At 45.8% G+C, this 18,859-nt stretch overlaps 1 protein-coding gene across 1 annotated transcript in view; it reads right to left on the reverse strand.

Moving 5' to 3' along the window:
- PRKCH (protein kinase C eta) overlaps positions 1 to 18,859 on the reverse strand; it is a 232,227-nt gene that overhangs the window by 79,138 nt on the left and 134,230 nt on the right. Inside the window, exons 8-9 of the mRNA XM_049611510.1 lie at positions 18,523 to 18,666; positions 18,188 to 18,361 (exon numbers count right to left, since the gene is read on the reverse strand). Coding sequence (XP_049467467.1) covers positions 18,188 to 18,361; positions 18,523 to 18,666 — 318 coding nt within the window. The remainder of the gene's footprint in view (positions 1 to 18,187; positions 18,362 to 18,522; positions 18,667 to 18,859) is intronic.

Here is an 18,859-nt window from a genome sequence, read left to right on the forward strand (position 1 = left end):
AACGTGAATTAGGAAGCTGAGGTTATCTGTGTTGTGTGACCACGTGACATGTCTTGGTAAAACAGAGTGCTGAAAGCACGGCTGGACAGATGGATGGACAGAAGGACAAGAGAAAAGAATGGAACAGAAACATAGAGTGAGGCAGAGGCAAGAGATAAGGGCGAATGAGGGAGCCAAGAAGGAAACCACCTGGGCCCATCATGCCTTTCCACTTCCAGATCCGGAAGAGACATGGACAAAGTTGGCCCTTGGGTTCTGTGAAACACACCCTGTATCTCTACATCTTTATTTTCACTTCTCACTTTTTTGCATGACCTTGGGTAAACCGCTTTCTGTACTTGCTACCAGGAGAATTTTAACTGAAACACACAGCAATTCTTAAGGGGCAGAAGGTTTACTTATTCACAAATCTGGGATAATAACACACTACAACGACCATGTGCAGATTAAACCAGAATCAAAGTGCCTTGTCAGGGCCAGGCCCAGAAGAGGTTCCACAAGCAGAAACTGTTATTATTAGTACATCATGCAAACAGGCTAACGTGTACTCTAGGAGGTCCTGCACCCAGTGCCCAAGTCCCTGATGTCATCAAGACAAAGCACAGCGTGGTGGTGAGGGCACGGGGCCTCTGGAGCCAGGGCGTCTGAGATGCCAAAGCAGCTCCCGCTATGCTGTATTTATTTTCTGTCTCAAAACTCCAATCTGCAAAACGAGGATAATAAGAGGACTGAACTCACAGGTGTACAAGCATTACATGATTTAAGCTAAGAATGTCCAACGGTGCCAGGCACACAGTGAATGTTCACTAAGTGTGAGCAAATATCATCCTCACTATCACTACGGCTTCCACCGTCACGGCCGTCTGCTCCCAGGGCTCTGGCCCCTCTGTGGGGGGTGGGGGGAGGGGTGCTGTCCTGGGCAGCGGGCTGCCCTGCATGGATGCAGAGATGGTGCCTCTCAGGCTGGCAAGTAGACAGGAATGAAATGGCAGCCAAAACAGCAATGTGAATGTGAGACAGGAATCTGGAGGGTTTAAGGAGTCAGGAGGACACCTCCGCCAGCCGCGGGGGCACTTCTGATACTGCGTGGTCATGGCCTTGACCTATTAAGGAGAGCTTTTCTTTCTGGGAAGTGATTATAAAGCAAGAGGTCACAAAACTAGATTTGATAACCAAAACATGCCAACCGAGGGCTTGAGTTCCAGCAAGTTTTCTAAGTTTCTAATAGCAGATGATAATACTCTCTACTTTAAGACCTTGATAATCATAACTGATACTGTTGCAAAGCAAATGGACTGCTAACATATCAGAGTGAGACTTTTTGTAGTAGCTCTTCTCCCTTTCCATACAATTGCTTCACTCTTGTCAACAGAGTGAAAAAGATTTTTCTGTTTAAAGCAAGAATCCATAGTCTGTACATGTCCTCAACAGATATAAATCTTCAGTTGAAGATGTATTACAGCGAGGATGCAGATTACCTTTCGGAAATAATTCAAAGAATAGCAACAACATTTACAGTTAATGAATTGAGTGATGGTTTTAAAGCAATGTTAAGCTGAGCGCCACATCTAGACTTACCTAAGTTCTCAGCAATTACTTTGGAATTATTTCTGAAAGAATAACACACCAACCCTGTATCAAAAGTTGCAGTGTCACTGACTGGTTGTGGGCATGGAGAAGGAAATCTCCAGTAACAGACAGCATTGTGTTGAATTTCTCATAAGTGCTCCTTGCTTTATGATTTTGCTCCAACAAAGTCATCCACAGAGGGAATAGGGCGTTCAAATCAACAGGAAACAGTTATTGACGTCAAAGAGGTCACAGTGGAAAAGCACCCTCATGAGGAAATCTGATTGCACCATGCCTGAACTGGAAACAACTTAAATTTAACCACATTAAGAATGATTACAAAGGCTTCAAGGAAGAAACAAGGACAGGGAATCTAATGGCTTCTTTTTTTTTTTTTTTTTTTTTTTTGGACTTACCATTTTGTGCAGCCCAGAAGATATCAGACGTTAATTCAATCACTCAGCAACCCCTCTCTCAAGCCCACAGGCATGATACATCCTGTCTGAGCTCAGACACTAGTCTTCAGGAAGGTGAAATATGTCTCTAATATAACAAGCCCTTAGGAACCTGCATTTCAAACCTGGAGGTACACTCGGCTCTTTCCAAGACTAAGACTTTTCCCAGTTACACTGCCTATCGTCACCTGTAGTGAAACGTGACAAGGCTCACCGACATGTATAACGGACTGGGCTGTGTGAGGCAATCTAACTTGCAGTTCAACACACTGGGAGGCATTTGAACCATAAGATTCATTTTTTTAATGTTTATTTATTTTTGAGAGAGAGAACATGTGCAAGTGAGCAGAGGAGGGGCAGAGGAGAAGTACACAGGCTCCTAAGTGGGCTCGGCACTGACTGCAGAGAGCCCAATGCGGGGCTTAAATTCACGAACCTCGAGATGACACCCTGAGCCGTTCAGACGCTTAACCGAATGAGCCACCCAGGTGCCCCTGAGTCAGAATATTCTTAAAGCATAACTAAGCAGTCAACATGACTGGAGACAGAGCAATGTCAGGGCTTAAGTCCTTCCACTTCCTGGCAGAGCCCTCTCTGGTCTGACTTGTACTTGAATGATAGCACTCAGTAATTCCTAAGGGGAGAGGGGACAGTGATCAATATCACAAATACATTCTCTAGTTCAAAATATCCAAGTGCGTGACTTGCCATTAATGAGAAAATTTATCATAAAATTTTAAACTGCATTGTTTTAAATAGAATTAAATCATAATGTATTTTATACTTCCAAAAAAAAAAAAAAAATGGTCCACACACATCTTGCCCAGTCTCATTGGGCTGCACTGGCCTTGTGTGCTTGGTGTTGTTTTCTGTTAAGGACCTGAAACCTCTGAAGGCAGAGCCCGGATGGAAATGACACATCTCTACTACCACCAAGCGTAGTGCCTGGACCTGGCAAAGGGTAAATAACCCCTTGGAGAGCTAACATGGCAGGAGGCCATTTCTGGTTTCTACGACGATTTAAACTAGAATGTCACAAAAGCTGGAACCAACTGCCAAGATCAGTTCTACCCATTTATTGTATGTAAGGGCAACGAAGTAAACTGCCTTACCTGCAGTTAAAATAGTTCATGGAAGAGCTCGAAATGAGAAGCAGACCTGCTTCACGAACCACTTCATTTCCCTTTAAGAATAAAGCTTTGTGGTTTTTTTCTCTGTTTTTAAAAGTAATTACAGGGGCGTCTGGGTGGCTCAGTCGGTTGAGCATCCAGCTCTTGATTTCAGCTCAGGTCATGGTCTCATGGTTCATGGGATCAAACCCCGCATCGGGCTCTGTGTTGACAACAGGGAGACACCTTGGGATATATTCTCTCTCTCTCTCTCTCTCTCTCTCTCTCTCTCTCTCTCTCTCCCCCTCACTGTCTCCCTCTCTCTCTCTCCCTCTCTCTCTCTGCCCCTTCCTGGCTTGTGCACACACTCTCTCTCTCAAAATAAATAAACATTAAAAGAATAAGCAAAAGTAATTACATGTTCATAGTTCAAATGTAGTTATAAAGTAAATACATGGAAAACCGAGGAAAAAAATAAATAAAATGAAAATAAAATCATCTATAATCCTGATACCCAGAGATAGAATCCAAATACAAGGGGAAACAAAACCGTTTGTGGCTTTTAGGATACAAGGAACTGGAGATTTCAGGGCAAACAAGAAATTTAACAAGGGTGTTTTTAATTAGAATTTATTTACCCCTTATGCCCTACTTACCACTCTTTAAAGAAGAGAAAAAGAGAACATGAAAAATGTATCTTTCCTTTTCCACTTATATTACATAAATTTCCTGATGTACTTAGTCATTGAACTGTGAATTTTTTTAACAGGTGCATACTATTTTCAGTGCTATTTCTATGAAGTCCTACAATTAGCTGGACCTCTATTTAAGTTAATGGAAATAAGAGGATGGTATGAGTATCTACTTAGGATACTTTGTGATAAAGATCAGTTTTATTAGCCTGGAAACACAGGCATCTTAGAACAGATTACTGCCAACTGGTCATAGTGTTTTGATTCTGAATTAAATTCACAAATTTAAATTCTGAACTTTGGTTTACCAAGACGATATCTTAGGTTATAATTTCCTTTTTAGAAAAGGTTTCGTCACTTAAAAATATGCACAATAGGATTTTTTTAAATTATTATTTCACATGGTACAACTCTCTGTGTAAAGGTTTTGGTTTAAGCACCAAATAGAAGGTCTATTAAAGATACTTATGGATCTAGGGGTGCCTCAGTGGCTCAGTCAGTTGAGCGTCTGACTCTTGATTCTGGCTTAGGTCATGATTCCAGGGTTATGAGATTGAGCCCCATGCAGGGCTCTGTGCCTGATTGAGCATGGAACCTGCTTAAGATTGTCTCTCCCTGACCCTCTGCCCCTCTCCCCTGCTCGCTCTCTCTCTCAAAAATAAAATAAAATAAAATAAAAAATATATATTAATGGATTTAGTTTGTACAGGGCTATTGGAGAGAGTAAAAATGCCATTTCTATTTAGATCATTTTTCATGACAGAGGTTCCTAAACTTTGCAGCCTCTTAAAGAAGGCAAGATTTCATCTCTCCGTATGATCTGTGGATGAATTAGACATGTCTGCCTCACAAGAGGAGATTCTGGGTTATAGTTGTCTAAATAATCACTCAGAGAAGCAGCAAATCAGGCCAAGAATATTCGGTCTGCCTTGAGAGGATGCCTGGGAATCTGTTAGCCAAGAGTCTGTTCTTGCCTCCGCTCTACAGTCTTGTAGTACCTGCCGAATTTCCACCTGGAATGTGCATTCCATGTGCTATTTTGAGTTTTGTTCCTTCTAGCACAGCCACAGCGCATTCTTCTCTGGCCCTTCATCTGGGGAATGAGATGCGCTCAAGCAAACGACACCCCCACAGCCCCTTTCCAAACCCCTTCTGCACTATGGGCCACATACTGATCTCTGCTGTCCATGGAGGAAAAAAGACACAGACTTGACTTATATAAAGGTAGGGAGACCAAAGTAACAGAGGCAGAGTCTAATAAGATGGGAAAGCAATCACCAATAGTTTTAAGGGTTTAGCCAGGGGAGAGGATATCGTGTTGGCCTTGTAGAGAAGCTTCAGTTGGTTACATGGAGTTCCGATGGGCCCTTTAAAGTTGCAAGGACCAGAGCAGAGACTAAGACAGCAACACCAACAGTCTCATCCCAGATCCAGTTACAGCTTCCAGTCCTGTGGTGAACTGACTTCATGTGGGCACTGGGTTCCTCCTCCCATGAAACCACTTCCTTCTGATTCTTCTTTCTGACTTTCTGCCACCCTTCTCCACTCTTACGTAGAATTCTTTTCTCAGCTCTCCTCTCCTATCTACAAACACCTACCGAAATATTTTAAATTACATTTTTGGGGTGCCTGGGTGGCTCAGTCGGTTGAGTGTCTGGCTTTGATTTTGGTTCAGATCATGATCTCACAGTTCATGGGTTCGAGCCCCGTGTAGGGCTCGCACTGACAGGGTGGAGCCTGCTTGAGATTCTCTCTCTCCCCCATCTCTGTCCCTCCCCCACTCATATGCACTCTCTCCCTCAACATAAATTATTATTTTTTTAATATTAAAAAAATTACACTTTCTACTATATACCCAGAGGACACTGAGGACACCAAAATCCAATTTCCCATCTGAACCATGTTTCTGAGCAACAAACATCTTACCACTTGGCTTCCTGCAAAGCGAATTCATCATACTCTATTCCCCCAGGCTCCCAACTGACCAGAACTGTGACCACTCCTCCCACTCTCTTACCCTAAAAAGTCCTATCGATTCCACCTCCTTAGTATGTCCTTGACTCCACTCAGTGACCGCTGCCTTGGAGCAAGCAGGTCTGACAGGACCCTGTTTCAGCATCCTTACCAGATCTGCTACCCCTGGTCTCCTCTTCCTGCAGAGAGCCACCTCCTAAAATGCACGTCTTCCGTTGCCCTCTGGCTTAAAACCCTTGCTAGCACCCTTCACCTCCATGATTGAGTCTAAGTTCCTTTGCAAAGGATGGCAGGCCCATGATGACTTTGCTTCATCACTACCCACATTTCCCCTCCTGCAATCCTGCTGCATCGACTTATTTGGGGTGTCCTAGGCATACCATACATTTTAATCCTCTGTGCCTCTGCATTGCTATCACCTCTGTCCGGGAGGCCCGTCCTGTGTCCTCTCCTCAGCCCTCTATGACTGTAGGGCTCAGATGCATCCTCAAAATACAGCTGAGACAGCTCTTTCTCTCAGAGCCCTTTCAACCTCCGCAAGGGCCAAGTCATGACTTTTCTTCTATCCCAAGGTTATAGGTATCTGTGTTTAAGATGATCCTTGACTGAAAGCAACTAGAGGGCAGGTCCACATTTTGTTTTTCCTTATTGCTTTCAGTCCCTGGCACACAACGTGCCCTAAGGAAACATTTACTGAAGTGAATTAGAAATGCAAGATAGACCTAATAGTACCATTCAATATAGAAACAGCCAACGTGTCCAGTGGTTAGGGTCTACTTTCAATATTTAGACAGCACTCAGTTCTGAGGTATCTAAAGTATCTGTAACTGTAAGTTTGTAACTATAAGTTTTCCCTGTATGGCAAACAAAAGAAAATAGCAAGCATGCTTCCCCCAAAGCACACTGGGATTGTTACTGGCACATTTTTCTACACTGGTTGAGAAATGTTTCTTAAAGCTTTGATGATCTCTGCTTGTAAAACCCAGTCATACGCATCACACATGGGATGGGAGTCTGACTCACAGATAGGCTGGCACCCTTTGCGATTCAGGGTGGAGACGATTTTCATAAAAAGTTACTGATTCAACACCTTGATGGCAAAGTGGAAGCAAATCATTCGATGCCAAAACAAGAGACGCTGTGCTATTTCGATCTCTTGCTTTTAAATATAAGCCATTGTAAATATATGCTCGCTGAGCTAATCTTTGGCTCCCTAGACGCCCCAGGCTCTGATACGTCTGCCTTATCGCAGCAGGCTTTGCTGTTCAGAGCTGTTGGCAGTGTGCTAACCCTGGCTCACATTCAACAGACCCGCTACGCTTGCACCCAGTTTCCTCCCAGCCACGGCCCGAGACTGAGCAAATGCCTCAGTGCAGCCACTGAGAACTGTTACAGGCCCCCAAGCAAGAACTTTGCCTGTCTCAAAGTCAGAAGAGAAAAAAAAATGCTTATAATTTGATGAGGAGTATTTAACACACTTTGCTTTGGTCCCTGTAAAGACTAACGTGATCTTCTAGTCCATTTAACTTTCTGTATCTAGGACAGACCACCTGATATTCATATAAGGCAGTGGTTTCCTTTCCCCCACCCCACCCAGGGGACATCTGGCAACATCTGGAGACAACTAGGGAGATGCTATTCACATGCAGTGAGCACAGGCCAGGGATGCCTCTGATCCAACAATGCGTAGGACAATCCCCCATAAGAAAAGATTACCCTGCCCCAAATGTCAGGAGCAGGAAAATGACATGACACTATGCAAATAAGTGAATGTTTTTTTACGAGGAAGTTTGAAAATTCACCAGACATTCGATTGTTAAAACTGTCTGGCCCGTTGGGTGAAGGTCAGGGTAGTGGGGATAAAGTTCTGAGCCAGGTGGAAGCAAGCTTCCTGCTTCCTATCTGTTCTGAAACCCAAGTACAAAGGGACAAATCTAATGATCAGTCCCTCAATTCTACAGGCTTCCAGAAGAACTTTAACCAGTGTCTAGGTCAGCTCTGCCGTATCTGTTCCTGACGTTGGTGGTGGTATCTGACTCATTTTGAACTGCCTTTCACTCACTGGTAAATAGACCCTGGTTTAGAAGGTCTGGGCTTGCTGCTAGTCCCCACTTCACAAGGTCATCATAGCTCAGGGCTCCCTGGGAGTGAGGAGGAGAGAGGAAGCACAAGGAAGCAGACGAAGGTGCTTCCCAAGGTCCACCGCTGAGGAAGGGAACCGCATGCATTGTGGGAAAGGGAGGAATTGTGCTGGACTGACTTTCCCCCTGTGTTTTAGTTGGGAATTCGATATTACATCATTTTTAATGTTTAAAATCTCATACACCATAAGAATGGAATTAAGAGACTCTGGGAAAAGCTCCAAGGATCCCTTCGTGACACCGAAGCCGTAAGTCATTACAAAACATCCTCAAGAAGCAGGCAGGAGTGAGCTAGAGATACAGCAGGCTCTTTTGCAGTACAAATAAGCTACAAGTTGGATGCCTCCGCAGAAAGGAAACAGGAACTCCCTGGGTGGCCCGAAGGGAAGACTGGGCATGCCCAAGCCCTCCAGCAGAGGCAGGGAGGGCTGCTGGTGAGCCAAGGTATCAGCTGACAACAGAAGGCAGGAAGGGGGTGAAGAAGAGCCCTGCACACCAGCAGAGTCAGTCTTGATGGCACGGGGTTAACGTGGGGGAGGCTGGTGTCTCGGCAGCCCTGTGCAGGGACTGTCAGTGAAGAGGCCGGTTTCCCCAGTGGGATGAGAATAACCGTACAATGGCAGCGGGGAGCAAGGAAGCAGGCTGGACTGGGCTGCTGCCCTTCCGCTTATGCCTCCTGCTTTGAGCCCCCAAGCCCAGCAGTGCTAATGGACCCATCGCCAAGCAGAGGTCGCGCTGACAGCTTGAGCCACCCAGGATCTTCACCAGGTTCTAGATCCACCGTGCCCAGGTAAAAAACAGGAGTGTGCTTCAAATGCAAATGTAGCTTCAAGACAAGCGCCCTATCGTGGCTATTGTAGATAACGCGGCAATAAACATAAGGGGGCACATATCTTTTTGAATTAGCGTTTTCGTTTTCTTTGGGTAAATACCCAAGAGCGGACTTAACTGGACCATATGGCATTTCTATTTTTAATTTTTTGAGGCGTCTCCGTACAGTTTTCCACAGTGGCTGTGCCAATTTACATTCCCACCAACACAGCATAACATACAAACTTGTCGAACCACTATGTTGTGCACCTGAAACTAACGAAACTAGTTATACGCCAACGAGACTCGAAAAAAAAAAAAAAAAAAGACAAGTCCCTTAGACTCTCTTCTAGGCACATGGCTGCTCTGAGCTTACGCTATACGGAAATCCCAGAACTGCTTCTGTGACCAACCCACCAAGGAGGGTCGCCAGCTGATTTGACATTATAAACAGCCTATTCAGGCCCATGGACTCCCCAGGAGAACCTCAGCTCCATGAGGGCAGAGTTGCCTGTTGTCTGTTTTGTTGTCCAACAGAGTTGTCTGTTTTGTTCACTGCCGGCATCCTCAGGGCTAACAGCAGAGCCTGAAACCCTGAAGGCACTCAGTGCACATTTGCTGATTGAATAAACACCTTCTAGCCTCACCGGCCAGCAGCAATTCGATACACTTGCAGTTGAGCTAAGATTATCCGCACAGACAAGGCTGATTCTGTGTTGGGAGGCCCTGGATAGGCAGTTGTTGGACTGAGGGAAGATGGACACAGCTGGGCACTTACGAGTGATGAAGTAGTTACAGAAAACTCAAGTGTTTCAAAATTAGAATACATTGCAGTCTATGGTTTGCGTGTGAGCCGTGGTCAGGTTTTCATGCTGCACAGTTCTGTCATCAGGGCGGGGTGGACGCCCCCCAGCCACTCACGAGTGTAGCTTTAGGCCTTGGCCTGAATGCCCCAGTCTTGGTAGGACTCAATCCAGCTTCCAAGGGAAACACCTGCAGGCCGCCCCTTGGTGTTGCTTACAGCTCAGATGCTAGTTACTTAGCCTTGTAGCCATTCTGGTTACATTTCTGAGGAAAGATTGGCAGGACGTAGGAAAGATTTCCCCGGGGTTCAGTGTTCATTTTCTTTTTCAAAATTTTTTAATGTTTGTTTATTTTTGAGAGAGAGAGAGAAAGAGAGAGAGAGAGAGAGCTCACCCAAGCAGGGGAGGGGGTAGAGAGAGGGGGAGTGGTAGAGAGAGAGAGGGAACAGAGGATCCGAAGGGGCTCTGTGCTGACGGCGGAGAGCCCAACGCGGGGCTCGAACTCACGAGCCAGGAGATCATGACCTGAGCCGAAGTCAGACGCTTAACCGACTGAGCCACCTGGGCGCCCTGGAGTGTTCATTGTCAGCTACCTTTCCTTTTGTAGTATGACTGTGTTTACTCCACGCTCTCTACCGTACGCTTTTCCATGTGCATGAATCCTCTCTTCCCAATCAGACTGAGGATTCAAAGGACTGTTTCTCTTGCTAGCAGTCAGCGTGATCCTGAACTGATAGACTTTTCACTGAACTATTTGGCAAAAGGCCCATCGCATTCTCCTCCTTGAAGCCAACCCTGGCACTTCAAGCCCAGTGCTTCAACACAGGGCCCTGCGGGGGCCAGAGCATCTATAGTCTGGCAGGTTCCCAGTCACAGTCAGGGAAAAGTCCAACAAAGCACTTAACACCACCACGCTTGGACAGTCATAGGGAAGCACAGGGCCCGTTGTGACCAGGGCAAGTCTTGGATACACGGAGGGAAATTACACACAATCCATGAACCAGCTTACCGAATATGGAAGTGGCAGGTCTACATGATCTCCAGATCGTCAGGTGGGTGATGGCTAGTGACAACAAGGCCAGTTACAGTGCAACGACCTCGAATTGAGAAGCACGCCAGCTCTTTCAAACCCCTCTGTCACACCAAGTCCCCTGGCAGTCCTACCCGAGCAGGGAGAGCCAAAGGAACAGCACGAACTTCAGATTCTCCTATTTCCCCATTCATTTTCATGGCCCCATTTGGCCACAGAAAGCCCAAGAGGACAGAAGCAAAGGTCACAAATGACCCCCCCCCCCCCCACACACACACACAAACCCAGAGTCTGGAGATGGTCTGTGTGCGTTTTGTCCCCAGATGGAGCGCTACTAATAAGCTGGGAACATGCCCAACTGGGAAACACCATGTTCTGGCTCATTTTTCTATTTCGATCTGAGCCAAAGGCAAACTCTAACACATGACCCATAAGCAGACCAAATAGTATTTGTGGCCGTCATTGCTCAGGGAAAGGAGGAAACCTAGTTCCAAACAGATAAGGGGAAATATCCTTAGGTGGTTCATAAAAGGCTACAAAACTATGTATTGTGAAAAACTGCCCTTATTCCTGCCTAATGACACTCTTCTCAGCTGTACACATTCCAGGGAGGAGACATTTCTATCTGAGGTATTTTAAAAGTAACGGCATAGAGTATTAAGCCAGATGACCTGGTTAAGAATCCATGGTCTAACTCTTGCTTGTGGTATGCTTGGGGGCAAATTATTTAACCTCTCTGGACCTCTCAGTTTCCAGATCTTTAAAATGAAGATAATAGTATCTACACCACCCTGGACTGTTGAGGGTATTAAATGAGATATTTCTTCAACAGATATTTATGAAATGCCCACATGCACAATTGTACAGGCACTGGTAATGAATGAGCACCTAGAACACACACTAAAGTCTCAATGAACAGTAGCTGCTGCCTCTATTTCTTCTTCGCCCACCCCCTCTACCAAACTGGGACCCTCCAGGCTCCAAGAATTGACCAGCTATCTGAAGGCATTAACAGAGGCCTCTTCAGAACCTTGTCCTTTCTAGCTCTTTTGGCTGCACCTTCCCCTCTCCTCACCTCACAGGGTCTCTGCCCCTCGTCTGGATGTCACTGTAACTCAGGGCACCATGGGTAATGCTTCTCCTGGGGCCAAGTGTGCCTTCTCTTCCCTTAGGCCAGTTGCTAGCCCCAGATCAGCAGACAAACAGGCCTGGTGACCGCCGCCAAATACCCACTAAACACTCAGGAAAGGGAAAAAGAGCTGGAGAGACTGGAATGCAGTCAGGGCTGTGCGGGGGTTGAGCAGGGCTGTGCAGGGCTGTGCAGGGCTGTGCAGGGCTGTGAGGCTATGTAGGGCCGTGCAGGGCTGTGGGGTTGAGCAGGGCTGTGCAGGGCTGTGCAAGGCTGTGAGGCTGTGCAAGGCCATGGGGCTGAGCAGAGCTGTGCAAGGCCATGCAGGGCTGTGGGGCTGTGCAGGGCCGAGCAGGGCCGTGCAGGGCTGTGGGGCTTTGGGGCAGGCTGCAGCTTCCCGCCCACCACATGCGTGAAGCTAACTGCAGGGTCATTCTCTGCACCAATGGGTCCATTGACAGAAAAAAACCAAAAAACACATTTTCAGGTGGAGGGGCTTATACAGAAAAAAAAAATCTAATGAAAGGATCTTCTTAAAAACAAGGGGACTACTAGTTAAGCCAGCAGAACTCAGAGCTCTGACACTGAAGGCAGCAGTGGAGCCACCTGCCTGATAAAATTCTGGAAGATTCCTTCCAGAGCCACGTGACTATCTTGCTATCTCATCTGTCTGTCTGTCTGTCTCTCTCTCTCACACACACACTCCTAATACTTCATACAACGGTATAACTGCAAGGGAGAGAATAATGTCCCCAAGCACTCACGTTGCCAGACAGTTTTCATAACGTATTTCAAGGGTGACTTAAGTACATGGAAATCACTGTGTACCAGTTGTGTAAGCGGACAGCATATAGCACACAAGTTTCCCGGACACTTTAACCTTGAGAAGGAGGATTTCTGCTTTGTTGATCAATATTTGAGGAGTGGCTTCTTATGCAAAGCTGTGTCCCTGCCAGCATTCCAGGTGCACTGCTTCGTGGACAACCTGTGCAGGCGGACACCCTGGGCCCTCCCCGGCAGCCCAGATGTCCTGAGGAAACACTGACAAGTGAAGGAGGGGTGGGGGTAGAAAATGAGAGCATTGGGCTTCTGTCCTCATGAAGGAAGGGACCATGCACCCTGTGGCCCCCCTGAACGCAGCAGGTTGCAAACACAGACTGGAGCAATCCCAAAAAAGAGAGGCTCTGCTGTGGCTTGTCTCTCTGACCTGGGCCCGGGTCCTGCAGATGACGGACAGGCAGTTCTTGGGCACCGGGCACAGCGTGTCTTATGTCTTCCAAATGGAAATTTTTGCTTCAATAAACTGGGTCTCTGAACAAAGGCTAAGGCATCTGACCAGTATTTACTTTGCCACTCCCCCTCCTGCTACTGCCCCGTCTTTGTTCTTTCCTCCCTTCACACTCAGCTGAGGCTCCAGGAGGAGAGCCAGTGGACAGCCCCTGGGAGCTGGGGATGGGGGTGGGGAGGCCTGGATTCCGGGCCATAAATGCCAGGATGCTCAGCTGCTGACACCAGAGCCACTGATGAAGACGAAAGGAGTGTGAAGGGAATAGAACCTGGAAGAGTCGGGAAGGCAGTGTTCACTAGGCCTGCACCCCCACAGGGCCCTCCCCCCCATCCCCCCCATCCCCCCCATCCCCCCCACCCTCAACGTTAAAGAAATATAGTCACATTACCCAAATCAGAAAATAGAACAAAGAAGAAAAACCATCCGCCACATCACTACCTTCATTCCATCCCTGGTAGTTTATTTCACATAATTTCCTTCCTGTCTCTTTTTGGAGGAGCTAGGTTTGCCCATTCACCGTCTGGGGCAGATCCTGATGTGGATATACACTACCAATCATCATAAATTCTGTATTATTTCCTGGGCTCTAACTTCCTAGCTCCACCATTTACTATATTAGATTTTGAGCAAGGGACTTAAGTCCTCAGGACTTTATCATTCAGCAAAATGAAGACAATAATTGTACCTATCTTACAGGGCTGTTGTAAGAAGCGTAAGCAATAAATAATACATGCTAGGTGCTTATGACACGTTGTCATTCAACAGCTTAATATTCATTATCTCTTTACCAGCTGAAAAATCTTCATCACATTTAAGTATTTTATTATTTAAGTAAATTCCTGTTGCTGAATGCTCAAGTTGGTTCCAATATTTTCCTATTATAAATGGTGCACTGAAAACTTAAACGTCTTTGTATATAACGTTTATTTTTATTGCTTAGGCTAGTTTCAGAAATAAAACCAACAGATCCCAGAGTATAAACATTTTTATGAGGGGGCACCTGGGTTGCTCAGTCAGTTGAGCATCCGACTTCAGCTCAGGTCATGATCTTGCGGTTTGTGGGTTCGAGCCCTGCATCAGGCTCTGTGCTGACAGCTCAGAGCCTAGAGCTTGCTTCAGAATCTTTGTCTCCTTCTCTGTCTGCCCCTCCACCGCTCACACTCTGTCTCTCTCTCTCTCAAAAATAAACATTAAATAAAAAAATTTAAATACTTTTATGAGTCTTGATCCAGATTATCAAATTATTCATAAACTATTAGGAATTATGCTATCGCCAATGTATGAGGATGGCAATTTAATTATGTATTTGTGAGTAACATGCAGTATTAGGAAAAAAATTGGAGGCAGTAATTTATGAGCACACAATCCTATGAAGCAAACTTGATAAATTATTTACCAATTTGAAATTGACCTTTGTGCGTTTGCCAAGAACTAGAGTGGCTCCCAAAGTCCTACTATTAGGGGTTTACTATACCCTCTATATGGGGTCTATGCTGGCCCCTGGGAAGCCCCAGGACATTTTTCTTTGGTGTAAGGAAGGAGGCAGTCATCACAGCAATGAGTCTTACTCATTTTGGAATAGTGCTGCACATGTACAAAGCATTTCTGCATTCTCTCCTTTGGTCCTCACCACAATCCTTCTTTCATCTTAACCATGAGAACTTTAAAGCCCAAAAGAATTTTCAGGTAGACTTCAGCCACTCAGAGGAAAACAAAGTTGGAAGAACTCAGGTCTTCCACTTCCAAGGGCAATGCTGCTTCTATAGCAACAGGTTGGAGGGGAGCCAAGGCAGACAGGAGGTGCTTAGGCAGATGCTGAATCAATGACATGTGCGCTGATGGGTCAGAGCACAGTGGCAGCTCCAGGGTCAGCCCGACCCAGAGGTGAACCTTGTCTTCCCTACTTACAGTCTAAGCGACCCTCTGCCTCTGCAAGTTTCCTGTTCCCTTTCTCTAGGCCCCAGGGACACTCACTCCACAGGGATGGACAGGGGAGAGTAAGAGTTCTCTAAGGGTCTTTCAATTTTTTTTTAAATGTTTATTTATTTTTGAGAAAGAGAGAGAGACAGAGAGACAGAGTGTGAGCAGGGGAGGGGCAGAGAGAGAGGGAGGCAGAATCTGAAGCAGACTTTGAGCTGTCAGCACAGAGCCTGACACAGGGCTTGAACCCACGAACCGTGAGATCATGACCTGAGATGAAGTCGGACACTTAACTGACTGAGCCTCCCAGGCACCCCTCTAACAGTCTTTATAATGAGACAATACTTTGTAGACAGCTGGGATGTGACCCCAGTACCTCACCTCGGCTCACTTCTAAATGCTGACGGTAACAGTTCAGCATAACACACAGATTAGCATCTCATTTTAGAGGCCATGACCTGCCAAACTGAGTAGCTAAAATGTAACGAATCTGCTGCAATTCCTTATAGTAATTAACATCTTCTATTCTTTACAGTTATCTTTTTCAACAGCAAATGGAGATAGTTACTGAGGATTTCTGACAGACACAGCAAATAAATGCCACGCATAGTAAGGAGTGTAATACCTTGCCAACTGGAGAGAAGGAATAAACTACAGCAAAATAAAAATTGTGTATCTCTATCTCAGCATGAGGAAAGTTCAGTTCATTCTTTAAGTCGGTCCTCTCTCCTTTATCATCTAGACTTAGGGCAGGGGAAAATTTCTTTTATCCTTTGCTTTGGAGACATCTACTGCAAAACACAAATTCTAACCCCCTGTGTCGGTTCTCAGCTCGGGTGGAGAAATAAAATCACCATGCGGTAACGACTGCCACCTCGTGGCCACACATGAAACTATCACTAGGAAAAATAAACCGCCAATGCTTAAGATTTCACCTGCTGAACATTGTAGAAATTCGGTGTGGCCACCAATAATTTGTTATATTGTATAATTTATATTTTTCCAGAAAATTATGCACTCTTCATGCTATTTTCACTGGGCTCTCAGTGTGTTCCAGGCTTATTTCTTGTTCTACTCTACCATAACACAATCTAATTGTGGTGAGACTTCTGACGGCTTCTATAGAATCATGGGGATCTCCTTTGGCAGGCAGAAGTCCCCTGGAGTTGAGCGTGAGACACTTCTTTGTTCGTTCATTAGAGTAACTTTAAATAACGGCCACTGCTCCACCAGACTAAGTTCACTACCTGCCTGTCAACTGTCTGATTCAAAGGTTATCAGCCAGTTTAGATCATCTAACTCAATATCATAGAAAACCATCCACTCTTTGGCTCAGGCCATGGAAAGATGATCTGAGTGTAGCCCTGTTTGGCTGTGTGATTCACGGTAGAAGCCTGAGGCTCAAGCCTGAAATGCAGGCAGACAACTGGTATCCATCAAATGATACCATCCTTCTTGACAAGGCTGTTTTCAAGCCTGAGCTGTCACCCTATTCCCCTCTGCGATAATCGCTGGATGGGAGAGGTGAGGAGGGCTTTGTGTAGGCAAAGCACAGAGCACAGGAAATAGAATTTCAAGGCTTCTCCAGGAAGCGAAGAGGATGAGCATAACGAGCGTCCAAGGAACCCAGGAATGGGCAGCCCAGAATCAGGCAGGGCAGCAGGGGCAGTGCGGGCTCCGGGGCTGTTTTACCGAACCACGGACCATGAGGTGAGCAGGGTGTGGCCTCCTTGAGTGCAGACCATGAGAGGAAGGAGCATTAACTGACTCCCCAGCAACTTTCAGTATGCTTGGCTGGCATGAGAGTACACACTCTTCATACATCCTGTCTCCCAGCTCCTAGGCTTGCCTGCCACCCCCACCTTCTCCAGGCTGCACAGGGTCAACGTATTTAAACACAAGTGATCCTTACACATCTGCGAATGAATGTTCAGCCTCACTCACAGTTCCAGAAATGCCAATTAGGACTCTGAAGAAACCATTTTGTAAATCTCTCTGATCATCAAAATGATAGGCTACATGGTGCGATGGGACAACGGGGGAAAGAGGCCTCACGCATGGCTTCAAAGTGTACATTTAAAAATATGGCAAGCAAGAGATAAGAGCCTGGGCTCTAGAGTCAGGCTGCCCAGTGTCAAAACCTCCATCTCTTGGAAGCTAAATTTCTTTGGGCCTCAGTCTCCTTCTCTGGAAAAATGGGAGCGGTGTTAACAGAACTCACTTCACAGGCCTACTCTAAGGATTAAGTGAGACAATGTTCATAGACACTTAGAACAGTGCCTGGTATACAGGTGTTAAAATGTTAGCTATCTTGAACTACTATGGGGAAGAAGGCCAATTGGACTCAGTCAAAATTTTAAATGCACATACCACTGCCCAAACAATACCACTGCTAATAGTATGTCATACAGAAATAAAAGAACAATACGTAAAGATAAAAGTACAAGGGGACTCACTGCCACATTGATTGGAATAAAAATGCTAGGCACAATCTAAATGTATAACAATAGGAAACAAGTTATATAAATTATGTCCTGGCCTTGGAATACTATGCAACTATTAAAAAAAAATTTTTTTTAATGTTTTTTATTTTTGAGAGAGAAACAGTGTGAGCAGGGGAAGGGCAGAGAGAGAGGGAGATGCAGAATCTGAAGCAGGCTCCAGGCTCTGAACTGTCAGCACAGAGCCCGATGCAGGGCTCGAACTCACGGACCGCGAGATCATGACCTGAGCCGAAGTCAGACACGTAACCCACTGAGCCACCCAAGCACCCCACTCTGCAGTTATTTTAAAAATAAGGCAGCTGGAGGGGCACATGGGTGGCTCAGCAGGTTAATCATCCAACTTTGGCTCATGTCATGATCTCCCAGTGAGCAAAGTATCCTTACCATTTGTGTTTTTAAAAAATACAGATACATATATGTAGTGTGGGTGTATGCTTTCCTGTGCAACAAATTCTCTGGAAAGGTACATAATGAAATCAGTAATAACAGTTTCCTTCAGAGGAAGGACACAGATAATTAAAGGATGCTTCTATTACCACTTGCAGAAAGTTATCTTTTTTATAGTTAAAAAATACAACCTGATCTGTCATTCGTCTGCTAAATTTCTTCCATTTGCTCTCAGAACTAAAACCCAAGCTCCTTCACAGAGCCTAGAATGGGAGTTCATCCTTCTAAAGTCTGATGCACTTCTTTATGAAACCTTTAACATCTGAACTCTTTAAGAAAGGAGGGCATTGAGGTGATGCGTGTGAGTCCTACTTACAGGCGTTTGAAAGCAGCAGAACAACTGAGTGAGGAAGGGGTGATTGCGAGCCAAGGACAGGATCCTTTTTTCTGTCATTGTGCATTCCACATCGTCATCCTGCAGGATCACATCCTTCTTCAACACCTTCACGGCATAGAGGTCTCCTGTTTCTTTTATTCTTGCCAGCATCACCTACGGCAGCGTGGGAGGATGGAGCACAGGCGTGAGAACTCTTGAGGCTCCGAGGGTGTGGGAACACACACTTCCCGGCACTCGGGAAGTATGCGTGTGTATACACACACGCACACTCAAACATGCTTACTTTAACCAGGACACCTAAAGCCATGACTCACCTTCCCGAAACTCCCCTTCCCCAACACTCGGATGAACTCAAAGTTGTCGATACCAAGTCGGCTGGAAGAGTTAACCCCGATCCCATTTCCTTCTTTGGTGCTTTCCCTTCCCTGTCGTCTTAGAGTCGACCTGGAAACGAGCTTCTGCAAGGAAGAGTAGGAAAACATGGAGTCAGAAGTCGTGGCAGGTGCATGAAGCATTTATGGATGCAGAAGACGTTACTGGCTGCCTCAACCCTCGACACAACAGGTGGGGAAAGATCAATTCAGCTTGACACATTATCAGGTTCTGCCATGCGAAACTACTTCAGTACCAGCTCCCGATGTGCGCGGACTA

The sequence above is a fragment of the Panthera uncia genome (assembly GCF_023721935.1).
Source record: "Panthera uncia isolate 11264 chromosome B3 unlocalized genomic scaffold, Puncia_PCG_1.0 HiC_scaffold_1, whole genome shotgun sequence".
NCBI lineage: Eukaryota > Metazoa > Chordata > Mammalia > Carnivora > Felidae > Panthera > Panthera uncia.